Source organism: Vombatus ursinus, unplaced genomic scaffold (genome assembly GCF_900497805.2).
Source record: "Vombatus ursinus unplaced genomic scaffold, bare-nosed wombat genome assembly UNPS02014802.1, whole genome shotgun sequence".
Classification (NCBI taxonomy): Eukaryota; Metazoa; Chordata; class Mammalia; order Diprotodontia; family Vombatidae; genus Vombatus; species Vombatus ursinus.
This window is the reverse complement of record NW_020954580.1, coordinates 15,560,628-15,587,810: the sequence shown is the minus strand read 5'-3', so window position 1 is coordinate 15,587,810 and position 27,183 is coordinate 15,560,628. Positions and strand designations below refer to the sequence as shown.

The 27,183-nt window shown below is 36.3% G+C and overlaps 1 protein-coding gene across 2 annotated transcripts in view; it reads left to right on the top strand.

The window, feature by feature from the left end:
- Window positions 1–27,183, top strand: part of UNC80 (unc-80 homolog, NALCN channel complex subunit) — a 218,586-nt gene that overhangs the window by 80,172 nt on the left and 111,231 nt on the right. For both annotated transcript variants that reach the window (XM_027873743.1, XM_027873742.1), the window contains exons 21-25: window positions 725–821; window positions 4,135–4,307; window positions 15,142–15,354; window positions 20,633–20,768; window positions 26,688–26,821. In XM_027873743.1, coding sequence (XP_027729544.1) covers window positions 725–821; window positions 4,135–4,307; window positions 15,142–15,354; window positions 20,633–20,768; window positions 26,688–26,821 — 753 coding nt within the window. The remainder of the gene's footprint in view (window positions 1–724; window positions 822–4,134; window positions 4,308–15,141; window positions 15,355–20,632; window positions 20,769–26,687; window positions 26,822–27,183) is intronic.

Genomic DNA, 27,183 nt, shown 5'->3' with positions numbered 1-27,183 from the left:
TGAAATCACAGCTCTGGTGAAAATAAAGAAAAGAACAAAGACCTTTAACGAAAGAAAATGGCAACAAAACAGTGATTTGTTTCCACAACCCATTCTCATCTCTTTTTGTTTTCTTTATTTTTTTAAATGTATTTTGTTGCTATTACTATTTCTGCCTTGTGATTTTGAAATATAAAAAAATGAGAACTATTGGGCCAAGGAAAAATATACTTTAAATCTTGAACAAGAAACATATGATTTCAAGGTTAAGCATAGTGCATTGTTGACAAATTAATTTATGCTGAGCCTTTCTAGAATTATTTTACTCTATTTGGCTCTCTTTAGCATTTGATGATCCATTTGAAGTGGCTTATATAAAGGAAGACTGTGGTTTTGCTGATGACTGCATTGAGGCTCCCTTGAACGCTACATTAAGAAAATAATATGACCATTGTTCACTAAATAATTTTCTCAAAGCTTCTTTGTAAAAAATCCAGTCTGTTTTCTGGCTGTGCTGCCATTTATTTTGCAATATCTTTATCAGCATGTGAGAATATACTGCAATGATTAACCCAGCCCATTGAAGCACCCTGAAGGACCTGAAATAAGTTTATGTGCTAAAAAATTTTTTTAATTTAAAAAAAAAAACAAAAAAATTTCATTTCCAAGTCAAAGATTAGAGTCACACCAGAATATGCTGCCGTCTGATTTAGTTTTATTCTTAACACCAGTTTTGTTTTCTCAGGTTAAGTTCACCAGTGCTGTGAAGCTATCTGAAGGAGGACCAGGAAGTGGGATGGAGAATGGAAGAGACGATGAAGAGAATTTCTTCAAACGACTTGGTAAATGACATGTTAACCCTCAGAAATTCATTTCGGCTTCATCACACTGAAAAAAAAAAAAAGCATGGTTAAATTGAAAGACCTATTCCCATTTCTCCTTTTGTTTCCCTTTCCCTTTCTGTTTGTATGCCTCCCTTCTTTCTCTTTCTTTTTGCTTTTTTCTCTTTTGTTTTAAAATATTTCATATTTCCTTTATATCATTTCTATTAGCTATCTTCCTTTCCTTTGCCATTTTTTTTCCTGATCTGTTAAGAGAGTTGGAATGGATTTTACAGGTCATCTGATTTAATTTTCCATAGATACAGATGCATATCTGCATATGTATTTTTAACAACTTTCCTGACAAATTTTTATCCAGCCTCTGATTGAGTAATTCTAGTGTTAGAAAGCTTATTACCTCACAGTGCAGTCTATTCCTTGATAATATGGCTGAAATATTCCTCACTGGAACTTTGACCAATTCTACCCTTTATTTGTACTCTAAAGCTGTAGGGAATAACTGTTGTTTCTTTCTCATGGCAGACCTTCAAATATTAAAATACAATATTATCTCTTCCTTTAATCTTTTCTTGTCTGAGCTAAACATTCCCAGATCCTTCAACTCTTCTTCATCTGACAGGATTTCTTTTGTTATGGCCATTCTGATTGCTTTCTGGATCTATTACAAGTTATAAAGTTCTCATGTAAAATATGCCCACAACTGAACATAATATTCAAAATGCAGTCTTATCAGAATACAGTGTGACTATTACCTCCAATGTTCTCTGTGTATACATGTGCATATTACATGCATACACACATATATACATATGTACTTGTGCTGGCTTAGGTGCATTATTTTTAGGGCAAAAGGAAAGGAAAGGAAGTATAGAAAAGGAAAAAAGCATTTTTGTAGTGGCTACTATGTGCCAAGCATTGTACTAAGCACTTTTTAAACAAATGTTATGATGCTTGATCAAAATACTATTTCATGACATTCATATACTATAGTTTAATCATTCCCCAGCTGATTGATAATCAATTTGTTTCCAGTTTCTTTTCCTAAAATTAAAAAGACCACTAGCAATATTTTCATACATATGGGAGCTTTTTCTGTTTTCTACCTCCTTGGGGTACATATCCAGTAGTGGAATTACCAAGTGAAAGAATATGAATAGTTTAATGACATCTCATATTATTTCATATTGTTATACAGCAATTAGTCTAACTCAGAGCTCTACTAAGAGTTTATTCATGTGCCTGTCTTCCTAAAGCCCATTCAACATTGATCATTTCCATTTTTATCCTCTTTTCTAAACTGATAGCATCATGTCATAGCCTAAGATTGTAATAGCTTTTGTGACTGACATCACAATTGAATTTATATCAAGCTTATAGATACCTCAATCATTTTCAGACAAAGTACAATCTAATAACTCCTCCCTTGTATTGTACTTCTGAAGTTGATTTTTTTAACCTAGGTATAAAATTTTACATTTACCCCTACTAATTTTGTGTTTTTAGTTTCAGCACAATTCCTTTTGAATCCTTACCTTGTCAGCCAGTGTGTTAAGATATCCCTTTTGTTCTGTGTCTTCTTTAAGTTCATATATACATATGTATGTATATATATGCATATATTATGTGTGTGTGTGTGTGTGTGTGTATTCTAACTAAGTCTGTATTCAAATCATTGAGAAAAACATTAAACAGCGCAGAACCAAGCATGAGAGATGACCAGTGTTCCATTGGACAAGAACTTCCAAGTTAACTTCTAATCATTAATGTCTATTCATTTTGCTAGCCCTTCAACCTGTACTGAAGTCATATATGTGAACTCTCATCTAGCCCACATCTCTCCATATTTTTCACCAGGGTAGCATGGTACTTTATGGAAATATTTGTAGAAATCGAGGTAATCCCTTTATACAGCATTCGCTAGATCTATCAGTCTGCTAGCCCCAGTTAAAAAGAAAAAAAGAAAAGAAAAGAAAAAAAGGAATGAGTTTAGCAAAACATAATCTGTTCTTTTTTGTAGCATAATATTAATTATTATTTTTATTTCATCAAATATTTCCCAATTACATGTAAAAATTTTAATAATCATTTTAAAAAATTTTGAGTTCCAAATTCTTTCCATGATCTGTTCTTAATGAAGTTATTCTGGCTCTTTATGTTCACTGTGTGCTTTTCTAGATATCCAGTAAGCTTCCTTTTAGTAATATTTTCTAAAATTTTGCTAGAAATTGAAATAAATATCAATAATCTGCAATTTTTACCTTCCATTCTCTTTCCCTTTTTGAAAATAAAGACAACATCTGGTTTTATCCAATCTTGTAGTATTGCTATTCTCCACCATCTTTCAAAGAAATTCCTATCAGGAAATTACCTTGCACTCATCAAATACATCTAAATGGTCTCTAACTTCTTTATATCCTTACTTATCTTGAGCACCAGCTGACTATTAGTCATTTTCATTCTGTCCTTCCCAGTGCAAAGAGATTCTCTTTAAGGAAAGCAGAAGAAAAATAAGAATCAAATAGCCTTCTTTCTTTGTACCATCTCTCATCTTTGTCTCACCCCCCCCAAACAATGGTCCTACCTCTTTGATCCTCTTCTGGACATACTAGAACAACAACAACCGATAGATAGATAGATAGATAGATAGAGATATAAGTGAGTGTGTGTGTGTGTATTTGGTTTTTCTGGCCAGCTCAACCTCACGCTTAACTTGCTAACACTGCTCTTACAGGACTGTGCCATGTTTTTGCATTATTCCTCCATTATTTGTTCTTGTTTTCTTCTTCCATATATGGCTTTTAAAGATCTAAGTTAGTTGGGGCATATTTCCTGTGCAGCTACATCAATCTCTTCAAAAAGTTCCCATTTTTCCTTGTTAGCAAATTGATTCTCTTCGGGTCTTGAGAATCCCATTCTTAAGAGCTTTCCATTCCTCCTAGGTTGACTTCTATGCTAGAATTTTCATTCTTTAGGATTTTTTCCTATATTCTGAGCCTCAGATTATATCATGTGACCCATATTTTAATATATGCTTCCCTGTTATATTTTTAAATGAGACCACATTTTTATTTGCTACCAGATTCACTGAATATCTACAATCTCAGTCAATAGGTGTGTTTAGATTAGCATTTAGTACAATGCCTGCCATATATTAGATACTTAATAAATATTTATTGATAGATATTTATTAGTTATTGATTTAGATTGGGAGAGAGGAAATGGAAGTAGAGAATGAGTGAAATGAATTATTTTATAGATCTTTTAAATCTCTGCTCCAATTTTCTCTCCCACTGGATGCTATCTACCTCTTCAGGTTGCCACAGTTTTGATGACCATCTGACCTCCAACCAGGAGGGGACGAAATACAAGAATGTAGTAAATCTGGGAGCAATTAGACAAGGCATGAAGAGATTTCAGTTTCTGTTAAACTGCTGTGAACCAGGTACTATTCCTGATGCCTCCATCCTGGCAGCTGCCCTAGATCTGGTAAGTAATTTTAAGGTTTTAAGCAATCCTTTCCTCATTTTCCAAGTGACATTGTCAACTGAAATAAGCACAAATGTCAAAGCAAAGAGTGGGCAAAATGGGTCTCAAATAGAAATATTTCAGTTTAGGTAAACACTTCCATATGTGATTCAAGTTCAGTTTCCAATTCTTATAGTTGTCTTCTACTTTTGAAACTTTTAAGAATTGTGATCTACTGATAACATTGATTTTTCCCATAATAACACTAGATATGAAATTTTAAAACTTGAAGAGAGAGACTTTCTGGCAGTTTTTGTATTAATTAAAACTAAAGTATATGAAAACTTTGTAACAAACCAGTGCCTTCTAATATAATTTTAATTCCGTACCTTCATAGATATCAGTAATAGAGATGGCAGAGGGCTAAGAGATCATAAAGGTTATCTCCCCTTCCCATTTTACAGATAAGGAAAGTGTGGGTCAGAGAAGTTAAATAAAGTCCAGGTCACACAGATAGTAAATAGCAGAGCCAGTATTTGAATCCAGGTTTTCTGATTCTAAATTCAATGTGGTGTTTTGGTTTTTTTTTTCTATTTAATCAGACTAAATTCCTGCCTCAGGTGTGAGTTAAAATGGATTAAAAAGTTCTTATCTTAGTTTCTATCTTAGTTTCTGTGTCATGTCTTGGAAATCATCCAACCCTTATAATGTCATTCATTCAATTGTTTTAGTCTATTTACAGCCTCATTGAGCTAAATCTTAAGCTAGTCAAAAGTCTTTCCCTTTGTTCAAAAATAGAATTTCACCCTCCAAAGACCATAAACACTAGATGTTTTGTCATGTAAGATGTTTAACTGGCATTCACAAAATGACAGAATCTCAGAATTGGAAAAAGCCTCAAATGCCATCTAGTTCAACCCCTAATGTTACAGGAATTCCCCTCTACGACATTGTAAATGGCTTCCTGGCTAGCCTTCACATGAATTTTCCTAGTGAAGTGGAACTCATGCCTCCAGAGGGGGCCCATCCTGCTTCTATCAAACCCACGTCTGCTGCTTCACAACTTCCATTCACTGCTCTTAGTAGCTCTTTGTAACTTCTACCCGCTGGTTTCCTTGTACTGAGCATAACAAATCTTAATGGCTCTTCTGACAATCCTTCAAATACTTGAAGTCAGCTATGTTCCCGTCCCTAAGATTTCACTAAGCTAAACGTGAATTCGCTTCCATGGATTATCCTATGGCATGGTTTCTTCTACCTTCTACCTTCCACTTTCTACCATCAAGGTTGCCCTTTTCTGCTCCAGTCCTTCTAAAATGTCATACCTAGAACTGAAGATAGTATTTCAGTACAATCTGATTGGGGCCGTCCATATTGTAATGGGAAAAAATGATCTCTTTGAAGATATTTTAAAATTTCATCATTCTTTCTTGAAAGTATGTTATAGTAAATGAAAAATTCAGAATGATAAGATTAGAAGAGTCATTGAAATACTAGTCTATCCTTTCACCACCAGGCTAAATTAAAGTTATACAATCTCAGAGTGATTGGTGTCTGTTCTTTTTAAACTTTTTTCAGAAGAGCCAGGTGTCAAAAACTCATTTTCTAGATGTTGGGGTGACTATGGGTGGGTTCTAACCCTGAAATCAGGCCAGGGATACTGGTAAAGGTACAGACATGGTGGAACTAAACTGGGATACAAGGCTGGGACTTGGTCACAAGCGTTAAGGTAAGAGCCTAATTATAAAACCCAGGATACAAAATTAGAGCAGGAATGGAAACAGGCTTGAGCTATCAAGGTTATAAATTTGTTGGTTCTTCCCTTTCCCTTGCCAGCCAACCAGACCGGTCCCAGAGATTAGAATGTGGTGAAACCTATAGGTGAGGCTTTTATATCCTCAAACCTGCAGAAAGTTAAGTGACTTATTTATTCCCTGATTGACTTAAGTAAATCTCTGTTAAATCTCTTGGCTTTTAGGATAGTGGAAGATGACATATAGCCTTAAAACATGATTCAATTAAGAAGTATGGAGTAACTGAATCCCTAATCCAAAATACAAGTATATTATGAATTCTTGACTAATTATAACTGGATTTTTAACTCAATTTTTCTTCAGTTACTGTTCAACATCCAAAGCTGAATCAATCAAATTTGAAATATGAGTAAAAAGGGTTTGAGCCTCTTTTTTTATGCAAAAGTTTTTCTGAGGCAAAAGCTTCCAAAGCCCCATTTTATCTATTGGCAGAGGAGGGCCATATATAATACAAATGTAAAAAGTCCATTCAAAGCAGCCTTAATAGCCATGTGCCTGTGGCTCTAAGGAACATAGAGACCAGAATATGTTGTTTGCTAAAATGCTTTAATATTGAGCAATTGTTCCCTGTAGCTCAGTCCAAAGTTCTAGACTTGAGTAAGCATAAAGCTGTTCTTTGCATTTTTTTAAAATCTAAAGTTTGAACACAGTCTTTTAGTTGAAGAAAATAATTTTCAATATTTTATTTTAAAAAGTGACATTTTGCTGTCTTAGCCATATAACCTAAATGATTTTTTTTTATTTTTTAGAAAAACATTCCCAATATCCTTATGAAGAAAAATTCTGTCAAATAACAGAGTTACAGAAACATAAGTATGTACAGATTTCTGGAATGTTTATGTTCAAAATTTATATTTTAAATGTGTCCCTTAGCATTGTTGCTATGACAACTGAGAAAAATTAGGGGTAATCAGCTCCAGTTTCAGGTTCAGTACAGCCTCTCCTGACATTTTTTTCTTGCTAAAAAATTAGCAAGAACTGAATGTAATTCTTTTCAAATACATTTGATGATTTTGAAAGGGTCTTAGTTTATTGCCAAAGCTTTGTATGTAGACACAAAATGAAGCAAAGACAATTATACTAAAAGTCAAGTGATAATATTAACAATAATAGCTCATTTTAAAAATGTTTTAAGGTTGAAAAAATCCGCTTCATTTCCTGATAGGAAATCTGAGTGTCATCCTTATTTTACAAATGAGTAAACTGAGGCTCAGAGAGTCAGTGGCTTGCCCAGGTTCATACTTCTAGTAAATGTCAGAACTAATGCTTGAACTCTGATCTTCTTATTATAATACCAGCACTTGTTTTCCTAGATCAGGCTGTAAAAATATATCATCTTAAGAATACTCACCACAGATGCTCTCTCTCTAGAAGTAATCTATGTCAACTACAATTTTGCTTTTGACCACAACTACTTCAGGAGTAGACAGAGGGAGAGGAAGCCTGTCGGATACCTGATGCTTTATTCAGGCAAACGATAGGTTAAGTAATATAGGTTAATAATATATGATATGATATATAATTTAATAATAATAAAATAGGTTAAGTAATAAATATAGAATCACAGATCTGTGCCCTGCAGCAGGTGTGGAGTCAATACATACCCAGAAGCACATCTCTTTTTTGCTGTCAGTGGCTTTCATGTCAGTGATTTAAAGTAGGTTACCATGCTGTACTCATTAAAACTACAGCCTGCTACATTAGATGTATTATATTATTCTAGTTGGGAGGTGAAAAAGATCCATATAACTGCCCAAGGGGTGACATACAAGATTGGATTTTACATAATAGAGTCTGTTCGCCATTGTGCTCTGGAAATAAAGGATCACTTAGTGGCCATTTTGGTGTTATAATCTTAAATATACTCTCTCAAAATAGAAAAAAAAATTGGTTTCTGTACCATAACCTCCAGTTGACAACAATACTTGCCAGAATTTCCTAGCAAAATAAAATAAGAATCAGATTATTTCACATTTTTCTGCTTTAAAATACTAGTAGAGACCTGGTCTTTCCATTTTAAAAGATAGCAATTTCAGCCATTTCATTCTGATTAATTTCCCATTGGTGACCAAAGGCTAGAAAAGTGAGATCCAGCTCAGACAATAAGAAAACAATAGTGATTTCCATCTCTGGTTTTGCCACATCCTAAAGATAAATAGAAATCCTCAAAAAATTCTCAAAATTAATTTCAATTGGCTTCATGTTTATAAATAGAGTAGAAATTTTTTCACATAAGTAACACATGCCATTATAGATAACTGTCATGTTCATACATTTACTGTATATAATTATTGTATTTGAAAAGAGCAGAATTTGACTCACTTTGAAATAATAAGCTATCAAAACAAGATTCTACTGTATTTTATATAGTGCTTTAAAAAAAAAAATTAAAGTGTTGCAAAAATTAACCAATTTCCTAACCACCTATTCCCAAATAAGTTTAGAATTACTTAAAAAAAAAAAAGGTAATCTACAGAAGCAAGATCAATTAATCTTTAAAAAATGAATATGAGTTAATGAAGTCCATTTAGACATCATAATCTTGCAATAGCTTAGGTGTATTTCCTTGTCATTGAATTAAGGTTTAATGTTGGTAACTTCTTGAAAGACTGTTCATTATTTTGTGAGGAAATAAAGCATATAGAGTAATGATTTATCTACAGGCTTATAAGAACTAATCTTTCCCTACTTGGAGCAGGACACTGGCTGCCCTAAACACAGCTTCCTCACTCTTTCTCCACCAGCTTTGAGTGACACACATAGGTCCTTCTGAGTTTATTATCCACAGCTTATTAATCACATCTTCAATGTTAAGTCACATCTGCCAATTACAAAGGAATATAGTATTCTGACTTATTTATCAAGGAATTTTCCTAGTGACACCTTCCATTAGTCTCCTTATTGTCCTATATCCACATAATATGTGATTGAGGTGAAAATTAGAGAGTTCTAGATCCCCTAGAATCAGGGAGGTAGCTTTCTACAACTACTCCAGATACTTCCAAGATTGAAACATTCGGAAAAAGAAACTGTTACATTTTCCTCCTAAACCCAGACTTTTGAGGGAAAATATCATGCATTTCTGTGAAAGGCAAAGTTCCAGATCATTTCAGAACTGTTATTTCCTAGGCCCTTGAATTATATACAAAGCTTTTCCCAGGTGGTTGAAAATCAATTTCTCACTGGGCTGATGGGGGCTAATGAGACTTCTATGGTTCAGCCTGCTTTAATCTGACTATGTCAACATGGCCTCAAAAAATGGAACTAACTGTAAATATAGTCAGGCCAGAAGATGCAGAATGCTCTTTCCATAGAAATGCCTGGTCCAACCAGATTGAAGAAACGACAAATGTGACTAAAATGAATCTTCACTTTAAATAATATGGACAGCCAACGTCTGTACTCTCTGTTCATTGAATTAAAAGGACACTTCCTTCTCTGGAGACATTAATCAGTGCCTTTCGAGAAAATAAAATTCTTCTTAAGATTCAGTGAATTTTTCTTAGAGTAAGAAGAAAGTCTTTTTTGAAACAGCATCTGCAGGGCAACATGAATATTACCTTCCATTCATCTGCTTGTGTTGCAAAATTTAAGAGATGACAGGGGAAAAAAATGAAGAGGAAAACTTGAAATTTGAAGTCGTTTGGTTGTAAATATTAGCAGGTAAAGAACTGTATTACATAATGGTATTTTTAGGTATCTTTGAAAATTCATCTAGATAATTTTAATGATAGAGGTATTTTTCACTCATTTGTTAAATTTTTTCTTTGGTGCTACTCTGGAAATTATGAATTATTCATTGTTGGAATACAAGCATTCAGGTAGCATCAATCCAATATAGAAAGGAGGTAAAGGAAGAATTTTTTGGGGAGAGGAGTTTTAAAAATATGACCTACTCTTATTTCAAAATAATAAGCAAAATTCTTCCTTTGGGGAGTGACAGTAGAGTAGAATTTTTGCTTTGGTGTTTAGTTTTAATTTTCATTGTAGTAACCTGTGGTTCTTTTCAGCTATGCAACATTTGCCTGATTCATTTCTCTCCATTTGTGATGTGTTTCTCTGTGATGTCAATTCATTCCTGTCCATTCTGTCATATCTCCATCTTTCTCTTGCTGCTTCTTCAGATTGCACTGCGTGTTAAGAGGTAAGATCTATCAAAGAAGGTGAAAGTGACTTATGTTTAAGTCCAGAAAGAATCCTCTCTCCAGGAATTTCCATTTTTTTGCCTGAAAATCAGCACTTGGACACAACTTTTTGTGAGGATCTTTTGAAGACTTTAGTTCCATCTCGCTCTTGAGAGCCTCATTTTCTCCTCTGCACACCCTGAGTTTTGAATCCATGTTACAAACCATCTGCTGTTCTACCAGATCACACATCATCATCCTTTTTTTGCACCTTCATTGACTCTCTCCATCTTCTGTAAAGTAACATGCACTCTGGAAAGCAAGGGAAAAGGATATCTGTACCAAACATGGTTTCATTGGCTACAAAGCTCCAGGATGCTGAGCCTCTCACCAGACCCCTATAGAAATGGAATAATAGTACAACCTTTGAATTGTGTGATTATTCCTTAATCACAGTATCATAGGCTCACAGAGTTAAGGCTGAAAGGGACTTTAGAGGTCACTTAATTCAAGCCTCTCATTTTACAGATGAGGAACTAAGGTTCAAAGAGATCAAGTGTCTTGTCCAAGGTCACACAGGTAGTAAATGGAAGAAACGAGATTTGAATTCGGGTTCCCTGGCTCCAAATCCAGAACTTTTCCCACCATACACACTGCCTCACTCTTGAGATAATGTATGTAAAAAATCTTTGCAAATCTTAAAGCACTGTATAAATGTTTTCAAATCTTACCCAGTTTGTCTGTCTGCACAGACAAGTAAATTAGTCAGCTAGGTGTCAAATCTACCCCACTGAAAAATACATTAGGATCAAGTATTGTATCATTAAGGGCATATGGTGGAGCTGAAATGGAAAGTGGTCTCCATTCTACCAGTAAGCTTGGGCTAGAACTTCCCCATGATTAATTAGTAACAAAACCTGAGTTTTACTTTGTGAAATTCCTAAGGACTAAGAGCTGGTACTGTTAAAAACTTGAATGTAAGGTCCTAACTTTTTGGAAAGTAATTGTTTTCAAGGGTGTTTTTTTTCTTACCGGGCTGAAGTAATCAGCCTGTAATAATCACCTGAGACCCAAGTTAAGATCCATTTATTTGGCCCTTAAATTTCTCATCTTGTTATCTTTGTTTTGCCACGTGAGAATTAAAAGGAAGTGAAGGCAGAATCACTATTACATGAATTTGGATTAGGGGAGGGAGAGCCCTCTCATTAATTCTAGAAGTCAAAATATTCACCTTATAATATTCTCCTCCTACATTCACATGAAACATCTCAGGCTCCCAGTCATCATGCATCAAATCAGGATCCCCAGATGCTGGAAGTATGCTATATTAGAAATAAATGTCACTTTCATTGCCCTTCAAGCTAGCGTCTTCTTAACCAGCTTTTTAAGAAAGCTCATTGGTTACATCCAGTTCAAAAATCTCTCAGCCTACTAGTCAAATAAGTATAGGACCTAATGGTTATATATCTCAAGCTGAAAGGGATCCCAGAAGCTATAAAATTCCAATATTGCTCCTTTTCTAGTTGAGAAAACTGAGGCTTAGGGAGGTTAAGAGACTTGCCCAAGGTCACAGAGGTGGTTAAGTATCATATATGGAATTTAAACCATTTCCATTATATTGTTCTGCCTCTCATTTGATACATGTGTCCATGTCTAATGTTTATTTTATAGGTATACTGCCCCATGAAATCATTGTTATGTGGAATCATCATCACACTTTTAGAATCGGTCCCTGAGAATTTTCTTAAACCTTGTACACACAATGCAGTTGGTGACAGATTTTTGGAATTGATGTGCATTTTTAGTTGATACTTTAAAAATTATGAAAGTAAATAATGTATAGAAGTATACTTTGGTCTCATAAAGAATATTTCTGGGAATTATAAGAAATAATCATCAGGATACTTCCTCAAGTGATCCAGTATAACCATCACACTATCACAAAACAAATCCTAGAACTTTTTTTTTTTTTTTTTAGCGAGGCAATCGGGGTTAAGTGACTTGCCCAAGGTCACACAGCTAGTACGTGTCAAGTGTTTGGTCTGAGACCAGATTTGAACTCAGGTCCTCCTGACTTCAGGGCCAGTGCTCTATCTATTGTACCACCTAGCTGCCCCTGAACATTATTTTCCCTACACCTATCTCCACCTGAAAATGCCCTACAGTCCTATCCATTACTCTGTATATGGCAGGGAGTTTATATTGTGCTTTTCCGTGTAATGGGTGTTCAGCACATGTGCTGATTGATGGAATTAATAGTGGACTCTAAAGATATTAAATAATTGATGTGGACCTTACAGTAACTTGACTCAATTAGGAAGGTAATATCTATAAAGTTGTGCTCTAGTTACTTACTCTTCTTGTGGTAAAGAATGAGAGAAGTCACTAGTCCAATCAACCTTGAAAATACTAAGAAATTCTTTTAAGTAGGTGATGCGTGGAGGAGATAGAAAGATGGAAAGCCACTAATAGGAGGTTGAAAGTGAGGATAATTGTACAACAGCAATGAAAGCTAAGATTAAGGAAGCCATGGGACACCCAAAAATGCACAAATACAGCACCCCAAAATATAATACAGTAAACAGAAAGGGAAAAAAAGAAATGTGAGGAGATAGTTATAGCAAGATACTAAAATGTTGATAAATGACAGAAGGGATGTTAGGAGAAATAAAGCAAAAGAAGATAAACAGTGGGATGATTGAAGAAGAAAACAGTCTTATATGAGAAGGGAAAGGTCAGAACAATGGTCAAAAATGAATGGTATATTCAATTATTGAGAGGGAAGGAAGGAAGGAAGGAAAGGAGGGAGGGAAAGAATCCTCTAAACTATCCATCATAAAACTGTACATATAAAAAAATCATAGTCTTGAAATTAAAGAGCTGTGCTTAGTTGTTCATTTGGTTAATTTAAATGTATTCTAATTCTACCTGTGGCCTAGGAAATATTTCATATTAAAATGGCTCCTGAAGGTAATACAAATCAGTCATAATTGATTTCAGTGGCTAGAGAGAGAGATAAAGAACAGCACGTTGGACCTGGAATTTTGCTTCAAAATATCACCAAAAAATAGATTAAACCCCTTCTACTTTATAATCCAAAAATATCACTCTCATTTACCTATCTTCTCTCAGATCTTTTACCTATTTCCTCATGGATCCATTCATTGTGACAATATATTGCTAACAACTAAATTGAGATTGTAACTTACAAATCACTGGTATCTCGTTTATTGATGAAAGTAGCTGACAATATAAAATGTTTTAAAAGAGATAGTAGTTTGTTAGTTCTTACTGTCTTCAATTAATACCTCATTAAAAAAATTACTGTGATGTGATAGCCTTGTAAGAAGAACTTCAGATCTCATCGTCCCTCGAAGATTGTAATGTCTTTGGTTCTAAGGTCACAGCACAGTTGTCTGAACCTGGGCATTCTTAGAATCCTATCTACATCCTTCTTCCCACACCCCCATAAACACATATCTTTTAAAAACATATGTCTAAAATATCTCCAACAATAAATTGTTGTTGGACAGATTGGAGGAAATAGTTCATTTGTTTCTCCCCAAAATGCTTTGTTTCTTATGAATCAATTGGATAGTTTCCTATTTTAACACATTTAAAAGTCATTGCCTGCATCTTTTGTGTTCTTCATATAGAATAATGAAAACAGACCATTTCATCCCAAGACTATCTGTTCTATTTTTTAATTAACCAGAAGGTATCTTGTGGTACAAACACGTAGTAATATTATGATAAGGATAATGATGATGAGGTTGATGATAGCATTTATAGAATATATTTCATAATATGTATTTATAGGCTAATAAAATTTTTAAGAATAATAACAACCATATTTATATTTATTTTAAACTTTGCAAAGTGGTTTACATACATTATTTCATTCGCAACTCACAATAGCCCTGTATGTACAGGAATTATTACTCCTGTTTTACAGATGAGGAAACTGAGGCTGAGAACAGTTAAGTGATTAGTCCTGGATCACAGAGCTATCACATATCAAATACTAGATCTGGAATCCAGAATTTTAAAAATCTGAATATAGTATCATCTCCCTTTCCCCATGTTGCTCTTCATGCTATTAATGCCCAAATCCTTCTGCTAAAATAACAAAAACAATAGTGGTACCTTACATTTATGTAGTGTTCAACAATTTATAAAGCACTTTAGCATACAGCATCTTATTTGACCCTCAAAACTCTGTGGGGTAGACTGAGCAGGTATAATTATCCCCATTTCACAGATGACTAAACTAAGTCTCAGAAGCCAAGCAAACAAACTGAACAATAAGCTTCAGTGGAGTGCAGCCAAGATCTTCTGTTGAGTGGGACAGTATGAACTTTACTTTTATTCACCTCACACAAATTGAATTAACTGGAGGGAAACTAAGCACTCAAGAATTTTACTAAAATAAGGGCTTAAGGACTAGAACTCTAGTGTTTGCCTGCTTCATGATAAGGATTATTCTTCCTCCACATATTCAGTGAAACCCAGCACTCTCCCACATACCTTGGTTTGCATGCCAAAGCATGACACAGCTGCCCCCTGAATGTACAAAGGTGGGTGGTGGGTGTGGAGATAGTTAGTATTGGTGAGCTATTTCTGAAAACAATGAGCTCAAAAGCAAAAGCTTGCTTGAATTTTTATTCCTCTCAATTGAAATTTCTTGAGCCTGTGGACCTCATGCCATTGCATTAGACTGACACCATTTTGGAAGTCCAGTATGAGAGAAATGAAAAATAATGGAGGTATAAGTAGATTAAAAACAATTATTTGTTCACTCTGAGGCCCTCACAAAATCACTGGTTCCCAAATGGCACATTTATTTCCTACGTGGGCAACTTCATGTTCTTTGCTTTAATCATATCTGATTTCCCTTTTCCTTCCAATTTGAATCAGGAAGCTCCAGTGGTGGCCAGGGCAGCGCTATTCCTGGAGTGTGCTCGCTTTGTTCACCGGTGCAATCGCGGCAATTGGCCTGAGTGGATGAAAGGACACCATGTCAACATCACCAAGAAAGGCCTTTCCCGAGGCCGATCACCAATCGTGGGCAACAAGAGAAATCAGAAGTTACAGTGGAATGCAGCCAAGCTCTTCTACCAATGGGGAGATGTGAGCCACAGTTGTTTTTTCTCTTGTAAAAATTAAGTGAAATTGAGTTAGTAAAGACTTCTCATAGAATGGGACATTGACAATTTTTAAATTATTTTCCATAATCATTGAAATATAAACTCAAAGGAAAAATCAAGTGGAGTGGTCTTTGAGTTTATTCTGTGAGAATTGGTATGGTGTTTGTTGCAAAAAGAAGTTGGAACATTGAGATTAAAATTCCAGGTTACCACTTACTCTGTGGTTTGTGGTATCTCCCTGAGGCTTAGTTTTCTCTTCTTTGAAATGGAAATATTAATACTTGCCCTGCCTCTTTCTGATAGGGTGATAGGGCTGACACAAAGACTGCACTGTTAAGTGAGAGTTAGGAAGGACTCCTGAGTCTTTCTAGTCAATCTCCTTATTTTACAGATAAGGACCAAAGAAAAGAAGTGACTTGTCCAAGGTCACACAGGTAGTAAGTATCAAAGGTAGGATTAAAACCCAAGTTCTCTCCCTCCAGGGCCATTGCTCTCTATTATACCCCACTTTCTCCCATCAAAGAGAATGACCTACCCCTATGCTATCCTGACAGATCCTCCAAAATGTATCCTTTTTTAAAATGATTAATTGGAATATAATATCTAACTTCCCTTAGTAATCCATTCTAGTATGTCTATTAATGTGTCTGACAATAGAGAAAGGGTCTTCTTTTTGTCTAAGTTTCTCCTAATTCATGCCAAGAAAAGTCAACTATTACATAGGATTTTGAGGTTTATGCTAGCTATGTATATTCGTGTATGTGTCTGAATTCATATTTTGCATTAAATGAATTATTTTTGCACTCTTAAAAGTAAATCATCTAGCATATAAAAGACAATATGATGTCTTTCATAAAATTTTTATTAAAAAACTTTCTAGTTCTGATATCATTAGATAAAGATCATTGGCTTTTAGAAATAGATGGATCCATGTGCTTTTTCTTTATCTAATATTTTAATAAAAAAGTATGTGTTAATGTTTCTTTTTGTAAATCATTCAATACTCAAAATAGAACCAAGATCAAAATAATATAAATTCCTAGGTAAAAATTAGGCATTGTTGTTCACTCATTTTTCAGTTATGTCTGACTCTTCATGACCCTTATCAAGCTCATTTTACAGATTAGAAAACTGAGGCAAATAGGGCTAAGTGACTTGCCCAAGGTCACAGAGCTAGTAAGTATAAGAGGCCAAATTTGAACTTAGGAAGATGAGTCTTCTGACTCCAGGCCTGGAACTCTATCCACTGTTTCACTTAGCTGCCCAATACTTGTTATACATTCTGCTTATCTAAACATTTTGCTTTCCTTTATATCTGGAGAAAAGCCATTACCTTTCATTCAACTCCAGGCTTCCCCAAGAACTTTTCCTGGTCCTTGACCCTATTAATTCCAACCTGTTGCTTGCTGCTATTTAGCAAAATAGATGTAGTTATCTCTGTAAATACACTGTACTGTGAGCACTCACTGATCTTTCCTGCTCTCCACCCAGGTAGTCATTGGCTTACAATCCAGAGCTCCAAGCTCTCTCCTAGGACTGTTATGAGGAAAAAAGGAAATAGTTATGTACAGTGTTTTGGAAAATGAAAATCACTGTAAATATGTGATTAGTCTTGAAGATAGGGGCTAAACCTATGAAATTTTTGGTATAAAGAATACCTTAGATAAGAAAACCCTTCTACTAATGCAAGTAGGGGATCTTTTCTGCAATCTATGGCCTTAAAGAGTTGCTAAGAGTACTGAGAAGGCAAGTGATTTGCCCAAGTTCATACAACCTGTGTGAGTTAGAAGGAGCATTTGAACCCAGACCACCCTGGAACTAAAGCTAGTTCTCTCCTCTATCCACTCACCAGGTTGCCTGTCAGTGGCTACTGTTATGTGCTTAAAATGAACAAGTTGTTTCAGAAACTATATTTAGAAGTCCTCAGGAGATTATCTTCCTGCCTTGCCTCCTCACTAAAGTACTGGTAATGGCCACAAAATGTTTCAGAGAAGCCCAGTGAGTCCTTACCTCCCTCCCATCTGAAAGTCTATTCAGTCATTGTCTTCATTTGGGAGTTTCAACAGATGGACATCAAGAACTATAGCCTATGTAACTCCTCCCACTGTGATTATGTTGTTTGTTACTAAGCACAAGAGAATTTGAAAGCCTGTCACCTTGGTGAAGAGAAGTTGAGCTCTTGAGACCAAGAAGTTATGAGACTCCAGATGTTATTATGAAAAGTTCATCCCCAGCTGCCTATTTTTATGGGTTTCCTTTTGTATTTTCCCCTCATTAGTCATGCTTGGCTAGAGCTTATCAGATTTAGAGCTAAAATCAAATTATTTTGCAGGAAGTTTTTAAAATAGCACACTTAGTTCTTTTTTCCTGATAATGGTTGAGTTTGCCACTTAATCTAAAAGGTAAAGACCAGCTCATGCTCTCCCTGGATACAAAGAATTCAACACTAATTGCATTTTTTATTTAGGGCACTTTAGCCAAATTCATACCTGACTTAATTTGGTATTCATCAAAGAAAACATTATTACCTAGGAATTTGCTTAAAATCTTGATGTGGGCAGAATTCAATGAGACAGATATTTATTAAAATACCTACTCTTTTGCTAGGCACTGGGGATGCAAGATAAGACATAGATTGTGCTCTCAAGGAACTAACAGTCTTCTACACAAATGTGATAAAGGAAAGAGCCAGAAGTGCAGAGGAGGCAAAATGCTAAGAAAAATCTGAGGAAAGATTTCACTTTCCCGGGAGGAGAGGGGTTGTAGAGAGAGGGAAGGAGAGATAAATGGAATTAAGGAAGACTTTGTGGAGAGGGTGACATTTTAGCTGAACCTTGAAGGAAAGAAAGGGACTTTAGGAGATAGAAATGGTATGGTATAAAGAAAGTTGGGCTTGGCACCAGGAGAAGCCTGGATTCAGATCCTAGCTCCGTTCTTCCGTTGTAAAAACTAGGATGTCACCTAACCTTTTGGGGCATGGTGCTTTTTCCGTATTATAAAAACAGATTTTATTGATCTATTTTGCTTTTGTTCTACCTGGCTTTCTTCCCATATCACTCCCACTTCCAAAGAACCATCTCTCATGACTACAACAAAATTGTTTTGAAAGATATAAGCAAAAAGGAAGAGGAGGAAAAAGCACCAGCACCAGTATGTAGGAAGAAATTGACATTTTACCCAACCATTCACATTCACACCCTTTCCCCCCCCCAGAGATCAGACAAAGGTGTCTTCTCACATCTCTTCTTCAGAGCAAAGCTTCTTCCTTGTAATTTCACAATATTCATCTTAGACTATTCTGTAGTTGTTTTTCTTTCCATTTACATAGTTGTAGTCATTCTGTGTTGTTTTCCTGGCTTTTTAACTTCACTTTGCAACAATTTATGGCAGTTTTCTATGCTTCTCACTATTCATCTTACTAAATACATTCATCCACCATTATTTGATTACTCATTCCCCTCATTGATGGCCATCTGTTTTGCTTTCAATTCTTTGATACCACAAAAAGTGTTGTTCTCAATATATTGGAATAAATGGAACGTTTCTTTTTTTTTTCAACAACCTTCTTGGGATATATACCGAGCATATTTTTGAATGTTGAAAGGTGATAATATTGGAATAGGGTAGGGAAGAATAACTAGATTTCAGCTCTTAATTTCATTGGTGGATCGCTTCCCAGGACATCTGAGCCTGTCCAATACTTTGCTCATTATTACAATATCCCTGATTTGCTAGTGCATTACTTCGTAAAAGGCAGGAACATTAAACAGACAACTTAGGCAGCCTTGGTGAATTTGTTGTTGTTGTTCAGCTATTTTTAAGTCATGTACAACCTTTCATGACCCCATTTGGGGTTTTCTTAGCAAAGATTATAGAGTGGTTTGCCATTTCCTTCTCCAGTGGATCCAGTTAATCCATTTTGTTAGGCAATCAGACACTTAGTGACCTGCCCAGGGTCACAGAGCTAGGAAGTATCTGAGGCTGGATTTGAACTCAGATCTTCCTGTCTCCAGGCCCAGTTCTCTATCCAATGAGCCATCAACTGCCTCCTGGTGAATTTGTTTCTACTTGCAAATTTGGGAGCAGGGGTGAGGATAAATTATGATGGTGCTCTAATAAGATGGCAATTTTCAGTTTCTGGAGATAATAGCATCTGTTATTTTAAACCTTCATGAAACAAAATTCTGCCCCTGTAGCATTACTGAATTACTTTAAATAGTTCCTATAGCTATACGTGGGCAGCTAGGTGGCATAGTAGATAAAGCACTGGACCTGGAGTCAGGAAGACTCATCTTCCTGGGTTCAAATCTGGCCTCAGACACTCACTAGCTGTGTGACCTGAGGCAACTCTGCCTCAGTTTCTCATTTGTAAAAATGATCTGGAGAAGGAAATGGCCACTACTCAAATATCTTTGCCAAGAAAACCCCAAATAGGGTCACAAAGAGTCAGACATGGCTGAAAAACTGACTGAACAATAGCTATGTGCAAATTTATCTTGTTTTTTAGTTCATTTTGTTTTACTTGCTTATTTTAACATCACAAAAGAAAATCCTCTGGCTTGTCCAAAAGCAGCCTAGGGAAAGTGCTCCGCTGAGTGGTTTACACAAAGATAACTTCCCTGGCAGAATGCATACAAACCTCCCAGTTCATCACTGACCAGGTAACAGTGCCATAAAAGAGACTTACCAGAAATTCTCTGAGAGACGACTTGGTATTTTTTTTTTTGGTAGCAATAGCCTATTCTCTTAGATCTGTGCTATAAAACAATCATCCATTGACAAAAGAGAATATTCATTAAGAAACACGTTCTCATGGCTGGAGGGGCAGCCTTATGACCAGGAAGATGTGGACTCACAAGGCTGTGGAACCCTGGATCCTGTTAACCCCTTAGTGCTCTAGGCAGTGATCTAGCCTCTAATCTAAGCTATCTGCGTTGACAAAGAATTTCCTTACTTGCTACTGGTTTACCTATGTAATCACAGGTTCAGTGCCTATCCTATCCCTATAGAAGTAACGAAGTGTCGATTGTTTGCATGGAGTTCCACTCCTATAAACCTTTGGTCTTACACATCTTAGAGATGCCATTAATGCTTTCTGTTTCTCAGTTTCCATATTTGTAAGATCAGGAAAATGGTACTACCAAGACATAGCATGCTGAGAATAATTCACTGATATTATATTCTCAATAACACCAAGGACCCATTCAGAAACTTAAATCATGTGGTTTTTTTTCACTATTGTTTTTCCCTCCCTATGGCAGGCAATTGGAGTCCGACTGAATGAACTGTGCCATGGAGAAAGCGAGAGCCCAGCTAATCTGTTGGGTCTCATCTATGATGAGGAGACCAAGAGGAAACTGAGGAAAGAGGATGAGGAGGAAGACTTTTTAGATGACAGTAAGGAGACTCCCTTTACTACAAGAACCCCTGCTTGTAAGAACCTCTGCTTTAGAAAGAGCACTTAATTCACTTTTCTCTTTCATATTCTTGCCACTTCCCTGTCTTCCCCACATGCCTCACCCTTTCTTGCTGTGCATGTTTGTAAAGCATGTGGACAGGGGCGCTGAAAAGATTACAAGGGGCTATAGACTGGGGGGGGGGTAGTAATGAATCCTACTCAAGATGTGTCCCCCACCCCCATTTGCCTTTGTATTTATCCTTTTGCATTTTGCTATTGCACGAATATTAAAATTGTTTCTATCACCTTCAGAGTGAATATCACTGCATAAAGTTATGGAAAATTACTGGTATTTCAGAAAGCTCCCCACTTTTAACTCCCTTGTGATTTTTGAGACTGACATGCAGTCAGACAGTGTAGAGAGAGATGAAAAAATGAAATACCTTCCAAATCACCAAGGCCACTGAAGTATTGAAATATTTAATTGAATTATGTCACAGTGTTCAACATCCAATTCAAAACGAAAAAAAAAGAAAGAAAAGAAAGAAACTCACAGTTACAATGTGAATCCCTGTCATTCTGTACTTAAAACTGGAAATCAAATTCAGTTCTCTTCTCATAGAACTTCAAAGAGATTCATATATGTACCTTTCCAAGACCATTTTTGTACGTATATGTGTATACTAGCATGTGTGTGTGTGAGTGTACCACTGCCTTATCTGGAGTATAAGATGATAATATTATGCTTACATATTTCATTTCTTCCATTGATGAGAGGCAGTGTGACTTAGATGGGAGAGAGCTGGCCTTGGATCCAGGAAGACATTCGGATTCATGTTTGGGCTCTGGCCTATCCAGGCAAATCATTTACCCTCTTATTGCTATAGGCAACTTTCTAAGATTCTAAGTTGGGGAGTAGCTCTCCCCATTTTTTGCTTATGTAAGTGGACTTTTCACCCTAGGAGTTTGCTCTGCCAATGAAATCACAAGTCTGGACCAAAAAGAAAACAAAACCAAACATAGATGATCTAGAATATCTTTGTATGTGTTGATAGAGTCATGAATTGTAAGTATGTGATTATAGTTTAGCTCAGTGCACATCTATTAATAGCTGCTACTCATATAGTACTTAAGTACTTTATTTATATAGCACTTGCAAAGTACTTTGTATATGTTAACTCATTTAATCCTCACAACAACCCTGGGAGATAGATGCTATTATTATCCCCATTTTACAGATGAGGAAACTGAGTCATGGAAAGATTAAGTGACTTGCCCAAGTCTAGTGAAGGGTATGAGACAGAATTCAAACTCACATCATCCAGACTCCCAAGTCCCACCATCCACTGTGCCAGTAATAGAAGAAGACTATGTAGTACTATTTCACATATCAACTGAGGTTCCTATCTCCACCATCATATTAGGGTACAATATAGGACACAAGGCCACGTAGACTCCTCCTGGTACAGACCTAGGTCTCCTATCATTTAGAAGAAGCATTATAATGTAATAGAGAGAGTCCTGGACCTGAAATAAGGCAGACCCAGGTTCAAAGCTTTCATCTGCCACCTTTTAGCCATCAAGTCAACAAGAATTTATTTAGTATCTGCTGGGTGCCAGGCACTGTGCTCAACACTGAGAATGCAAAGAAATGCAAAAGTGGTAAGTAGTACCTGCTCTCAAGGAGTTCACATTCTAACGAAGAAGAAAACATGCAAACTAATACACACACACAAACACACATCCTACACACACAGGATAAATTGGAGGTAATCTCAGGAAAGAATTAACATTTAAGGAAGACCAGGAAAGGCTTCTTGCAGAAGAAAGTAGAAGTCTTTGTGACTGGAGGTGTATCATTTAATCTCTCGGAGCTTCAGTTTCCTCATCTATAATGTGGGGATAATAATAGTTGGTGAGAGTCAAGGTGTCGTAGTGGATAGGGCATTGTACTTCGGTGCAAATCCTGCTTCAGACACTAGCTGGGCAGCCTTCTCTGTGCCTCAGTTTCCTCATCTGCAGGATGAGGGGGTTGGTTTCAATGGCCTCTGAGGTCCCGTCAAGATCCAAAGCTATGATTCTGTGATTCCTAGAACTGCCCTGGATTTCCAAGGATCATTCTTTTTTTTCTTTTTTTTTTTTGGCTAGGCAATTGGGGTTAAGTGACTTGCCCAGGGTCACACATCTCGTAAGTGTTATGCCTGAGGTCAGATTTGAACTCCGGTCCTCCTGACTCCAGGGCCAGGGCTCTATCCACTGTTTCATCTAGCTGCCCCAAGAAGTCATTCTTCCAGAGGTGATTTAAAGTAAGGTTTGATTTCTAAAGACCTTTCCATAGGGGAGTACACTAAGGTAGATATCAAGACAGAAGCTTCTGAGTCATTCCCTTTATTCCAGGCAGAGCTCTGGTGCGTTAATCCCTGATGTAAGTACCGTTGTATTCACTAGTGTTGGCTCTGAGAAATCTCAATGGTATGACTCCCAGAAACAGTACAAGGAAATTCAAAGGAGATCTTGGCATAAAATAAGTCTTTAATGCACCTCAATTGGAAGCCCTTTGTTCTGAAACATTTTCATGTTTGTAGTGCTGACAGGATGAATCAGGATGGCAGCCTCAAGAACAAAAAGCAGAGAAAATAATGCAAATAGCCTAGTAAATGTCACTTAGCAACATCTGAAAAGCCTAGCATCTGAAATAATTGCTAGTGTGACTCAACCACAGAACATGAAAAGCATTTTCTAAAATGGTAGATTTGTATTCTTTGCCACCATCATGTTGCTAGGGAGCATTTAGATGCTATCTCCGTGGTCCTTGATGGGAAGAAAAGGGCTGCTGACCACATGACATCACCATTGGTCTATCTAAAGTAACAATAAAGAAGTGTCTTAAAGAAGCAATTGCTCAGGTAAGATAGCTTCTCTAAATGCCCCCAGCCAACCACCACTCCTTATATAAACTAAAGGAGGTATGTTCCCTTTCTATAAAAGAGATTAGCACTTAGGGAAATTTCTCTCATATTTTTAGGAAAGAGACTGAACTAGGCCCTTTCAGTGGTATTGGAAACTGCCAGGTAAGAAAGCTCTCTCTGCCAGTGCAGGCTGGCATGGGCTTCACAAATTATGGTCTTAGAGGGCTCTAATGCACCAAGAGGTTGACCAACATTTTCAGGGTCACACAATCCTTTTATGTCAGAGGTGAGACTTCAGCCTAGGTCTTTCTGACGCTTAGTAGAGCTATATAGCTACTTCACCATTCAATCTTTTTAAGAAAGCCCTGTTTAATTTAACCCAGTTAATGTTAATAAACATTGTGTCTACCATGTCCAGAGGAAGAAGTAACGTGACATAGAGGATACAGAGCTAGCCGTGGAGTTAGGGAGGCCTTGCTAGCTTCATGACTGGGCAAATCATTTAACCTCTCAGCGTGACCAGGCAACTTTTTAGGACTGTAAGTTACAAAATAGCTTTCTATCTGTATTGGTAGACAGCATTTCCTCACTGGGTTCTCCCTATATAAATGAAATTTGAGGTCTGGTCCAAAAATAAACTGGGAGGTTGGGTATATACTTAATATATAGTAATAGATATGCTTAATATGTTATGGGGCAGCTAGGTGGCCACAGTGGATAGAGTTCCAGGCCTGGAGTCAGGAAGACTCATCTTCCTGAGTTCAAATCTGGTCTCAGACACTTACTAGCTACGTGACCTTGGGTAGGTCACTTAACCTGTTTGACTCAGTTCTCTCATCTGTAAAATGAGCTGGAGAAGGAAAGGCCAAACCAATCCAGCATCTTTACCAAGAAATCCCCAAATGGGACCCATACAGTTGGACATGACTAAAACAATTGAACAACATCAACCCAAAATAAAATATTCAGAGTACTGTGCTAGGGACTGGGAGAGAGACAAAGATTAGATATAACCCAGTCCATTTTCCCCCTCATAGAGCTCACAGTCTGTAGCCCAGACCAAATAACTATATTACATAATTCATGAGGGAGAAGGAGCACATAGGTTTTAGGAGAGGTTTGAAAAGGAAGGATCATTCCCAGTTGGAAAACCAAGAGAAGTTGACCTTTAGTGATTTTTCCAACAATGACTTGATTCATAAAAAACATATTGCTCCAATATGGGTTTTTATTTTCAAAATTAAAGTATTAAAAACAATTTTTAAACTCTTCTGCAAAGGACATGACTTTTTTCTTCTTTTCTATAGAATGACTAGTAATCAGTATTTTGCCAAATGTGTTGTAACTGCCTATAACCAATCCTTTACAACATCCTAATACCACTGGGGCAGTTACCTGTCTATGAATTTAAAATCCATTATTTAATAATAATAATAACTAACATTGATAGAGTGCTTAATGCTAATTATCTCATTTGAGCTTCACAAAAGCTATGTGAAGTATTAAAAAAAATCAGATAATATTATCTCCATGTTATAGAAGACAAAACTGAGCCTGGACTCAGGAAGAACTGAATTCAAATCTGTCCTCAGATACTTCCCAGCTATATGACTTTGGGCAAGTCACTTAATCTCTGTCTCAGTTTCCTCATCTGTAAAGTGGAGATAATAATAGTACCTACCTTCTAGAGTTGTGAAGATCAAATGAGATAATATTTGTAAAGCATTTAGCATCTAGCACATAGTAAGCACTTACTAAATACTTGCTTCCTTCTTTCTTTTGTTTAGAGAGGTTAATTGACTCATCTGTAGCCAAACAGCTAATAAATCTCAGAGATGTGATTTGCCTTTGGAGCTTTCTGACACCCTAAACATCGTTCTGTCCCCTATACCTAGCCCTTTAGAGCTGCTGAACCAATTTATATGGAGCACCCTCAAGCATAAAAGTAAAGAGCATTTAGTTATACTGTTGCCATGGCAACCCATCAAGCAAATGGGATAAAACCTGGTAACATAAAATAGGTTCAGGTCAGCAGAGCTTCTCTTTATAGCAGGCCTACACAATTAGAGGCCGTTGGAATATCCCATTGCCTGATATGCAGATCTTATTTTATAGATAAACCTGCTGTTTTCTTGCTTTATGTTACACAAATATGCAAAGGGTTTGTTACTTCTTTAGCACAGGAACTCCTAGAATGAGAATTCTTCTACTGCCAAGGACCATGACTTTCTATGGAAGAAAGCTAAATTTAGGAGCTGAATTCTAAAGAGTTGGCTGAGGTGGGAAGGGAACAAGCATTTATTAAGCACCTACTGTGTGTTAGGTATTAATATTATCTCATTTGGTTCTCACAACAACTCTATAAGGTAGATGCTATCGTGATCCCTGTTTTACAATTGAGGAAACTGAGGCAGACAGCGTAAGTGACTTGCCCATCACACAGCTAGTAATAATCTAAGGTGGATTTGAACTTGGTGTTCTCTCCACTGAACCACCTAGTGGCTTTTCTGTGGTAATACTGTTAGTAAATATAAAAAGTGGGATTTAAACCCTTGCACTTCCTTTCTGACAAGACCGGCATTGCTATTTACTATGCCTATCATATGTAATTAGGACAATCTGAATCTGGTTAAATTTTAAAGTAAAGAATTATCAGTGTTCGATTTTTATTTTCTTTAACTCAATCACTTGGTTCCTGAACCTGGGAACTTTTACTCTCTGATATGGTAGGTAAAATCCTCAAATAATTATCTTAGTTTAGCTGATGCCATGAAACTGTTCTTTAGAAAGTTGCAGAATAGAAGACAAGTTCACATAGGTGTGAATAGACAACCTTCCAAGGAATTAAAGGCTTCAACTTGACATTGATTGATAATGTTTCCATATATATATATATATATACGTATATGATTTTATTTTACACATGTGTAACGGTGTCCATCAAACTGTACCTCTGCATTGTCTACTGGGCTGTCCTCTTAGCAAAAAAAAAAATGTCTTACTTCACAGGCACTGTGAACCCCACCAAATGTGGCTGCCCCTTTGCCCTCAAGATGGCGGCCTGCCAACTTCTGCTAGAGATCACTACCTTCTTAAGGGAGACCTTTTCCTGCTTGCCTCGCCCACGTACTGAACCCCTGGTGGTAAGTAAAGCACAGAAATTGAAAATAAGGAAATAGCTTAGAGAGGGTGACATATAGGTTCATATGGTTTCTCAGTTTTTTAAATTTCTCTATGGACAAACATATGAATATAATTTTATAAGTTAATTCAATGCAATGATTCTCATTTAAAAAAAAGGAACATTCTTTTCCCAAAAATCCTATCAAAAGTTAATTTTCTGCTGAGATATCACAGAAGGTAGCATTGCTGGAGAAAATAATTGACCCATTGCTATTGTTGCTACTCTGTGAAGATCCATGAACTAACTGGTTGCCTTTTTAATGAGGAAATGCTGTTGTTATTAATTTTCCAAAATGGCAAATTGTGTGTCATAACTGAAACC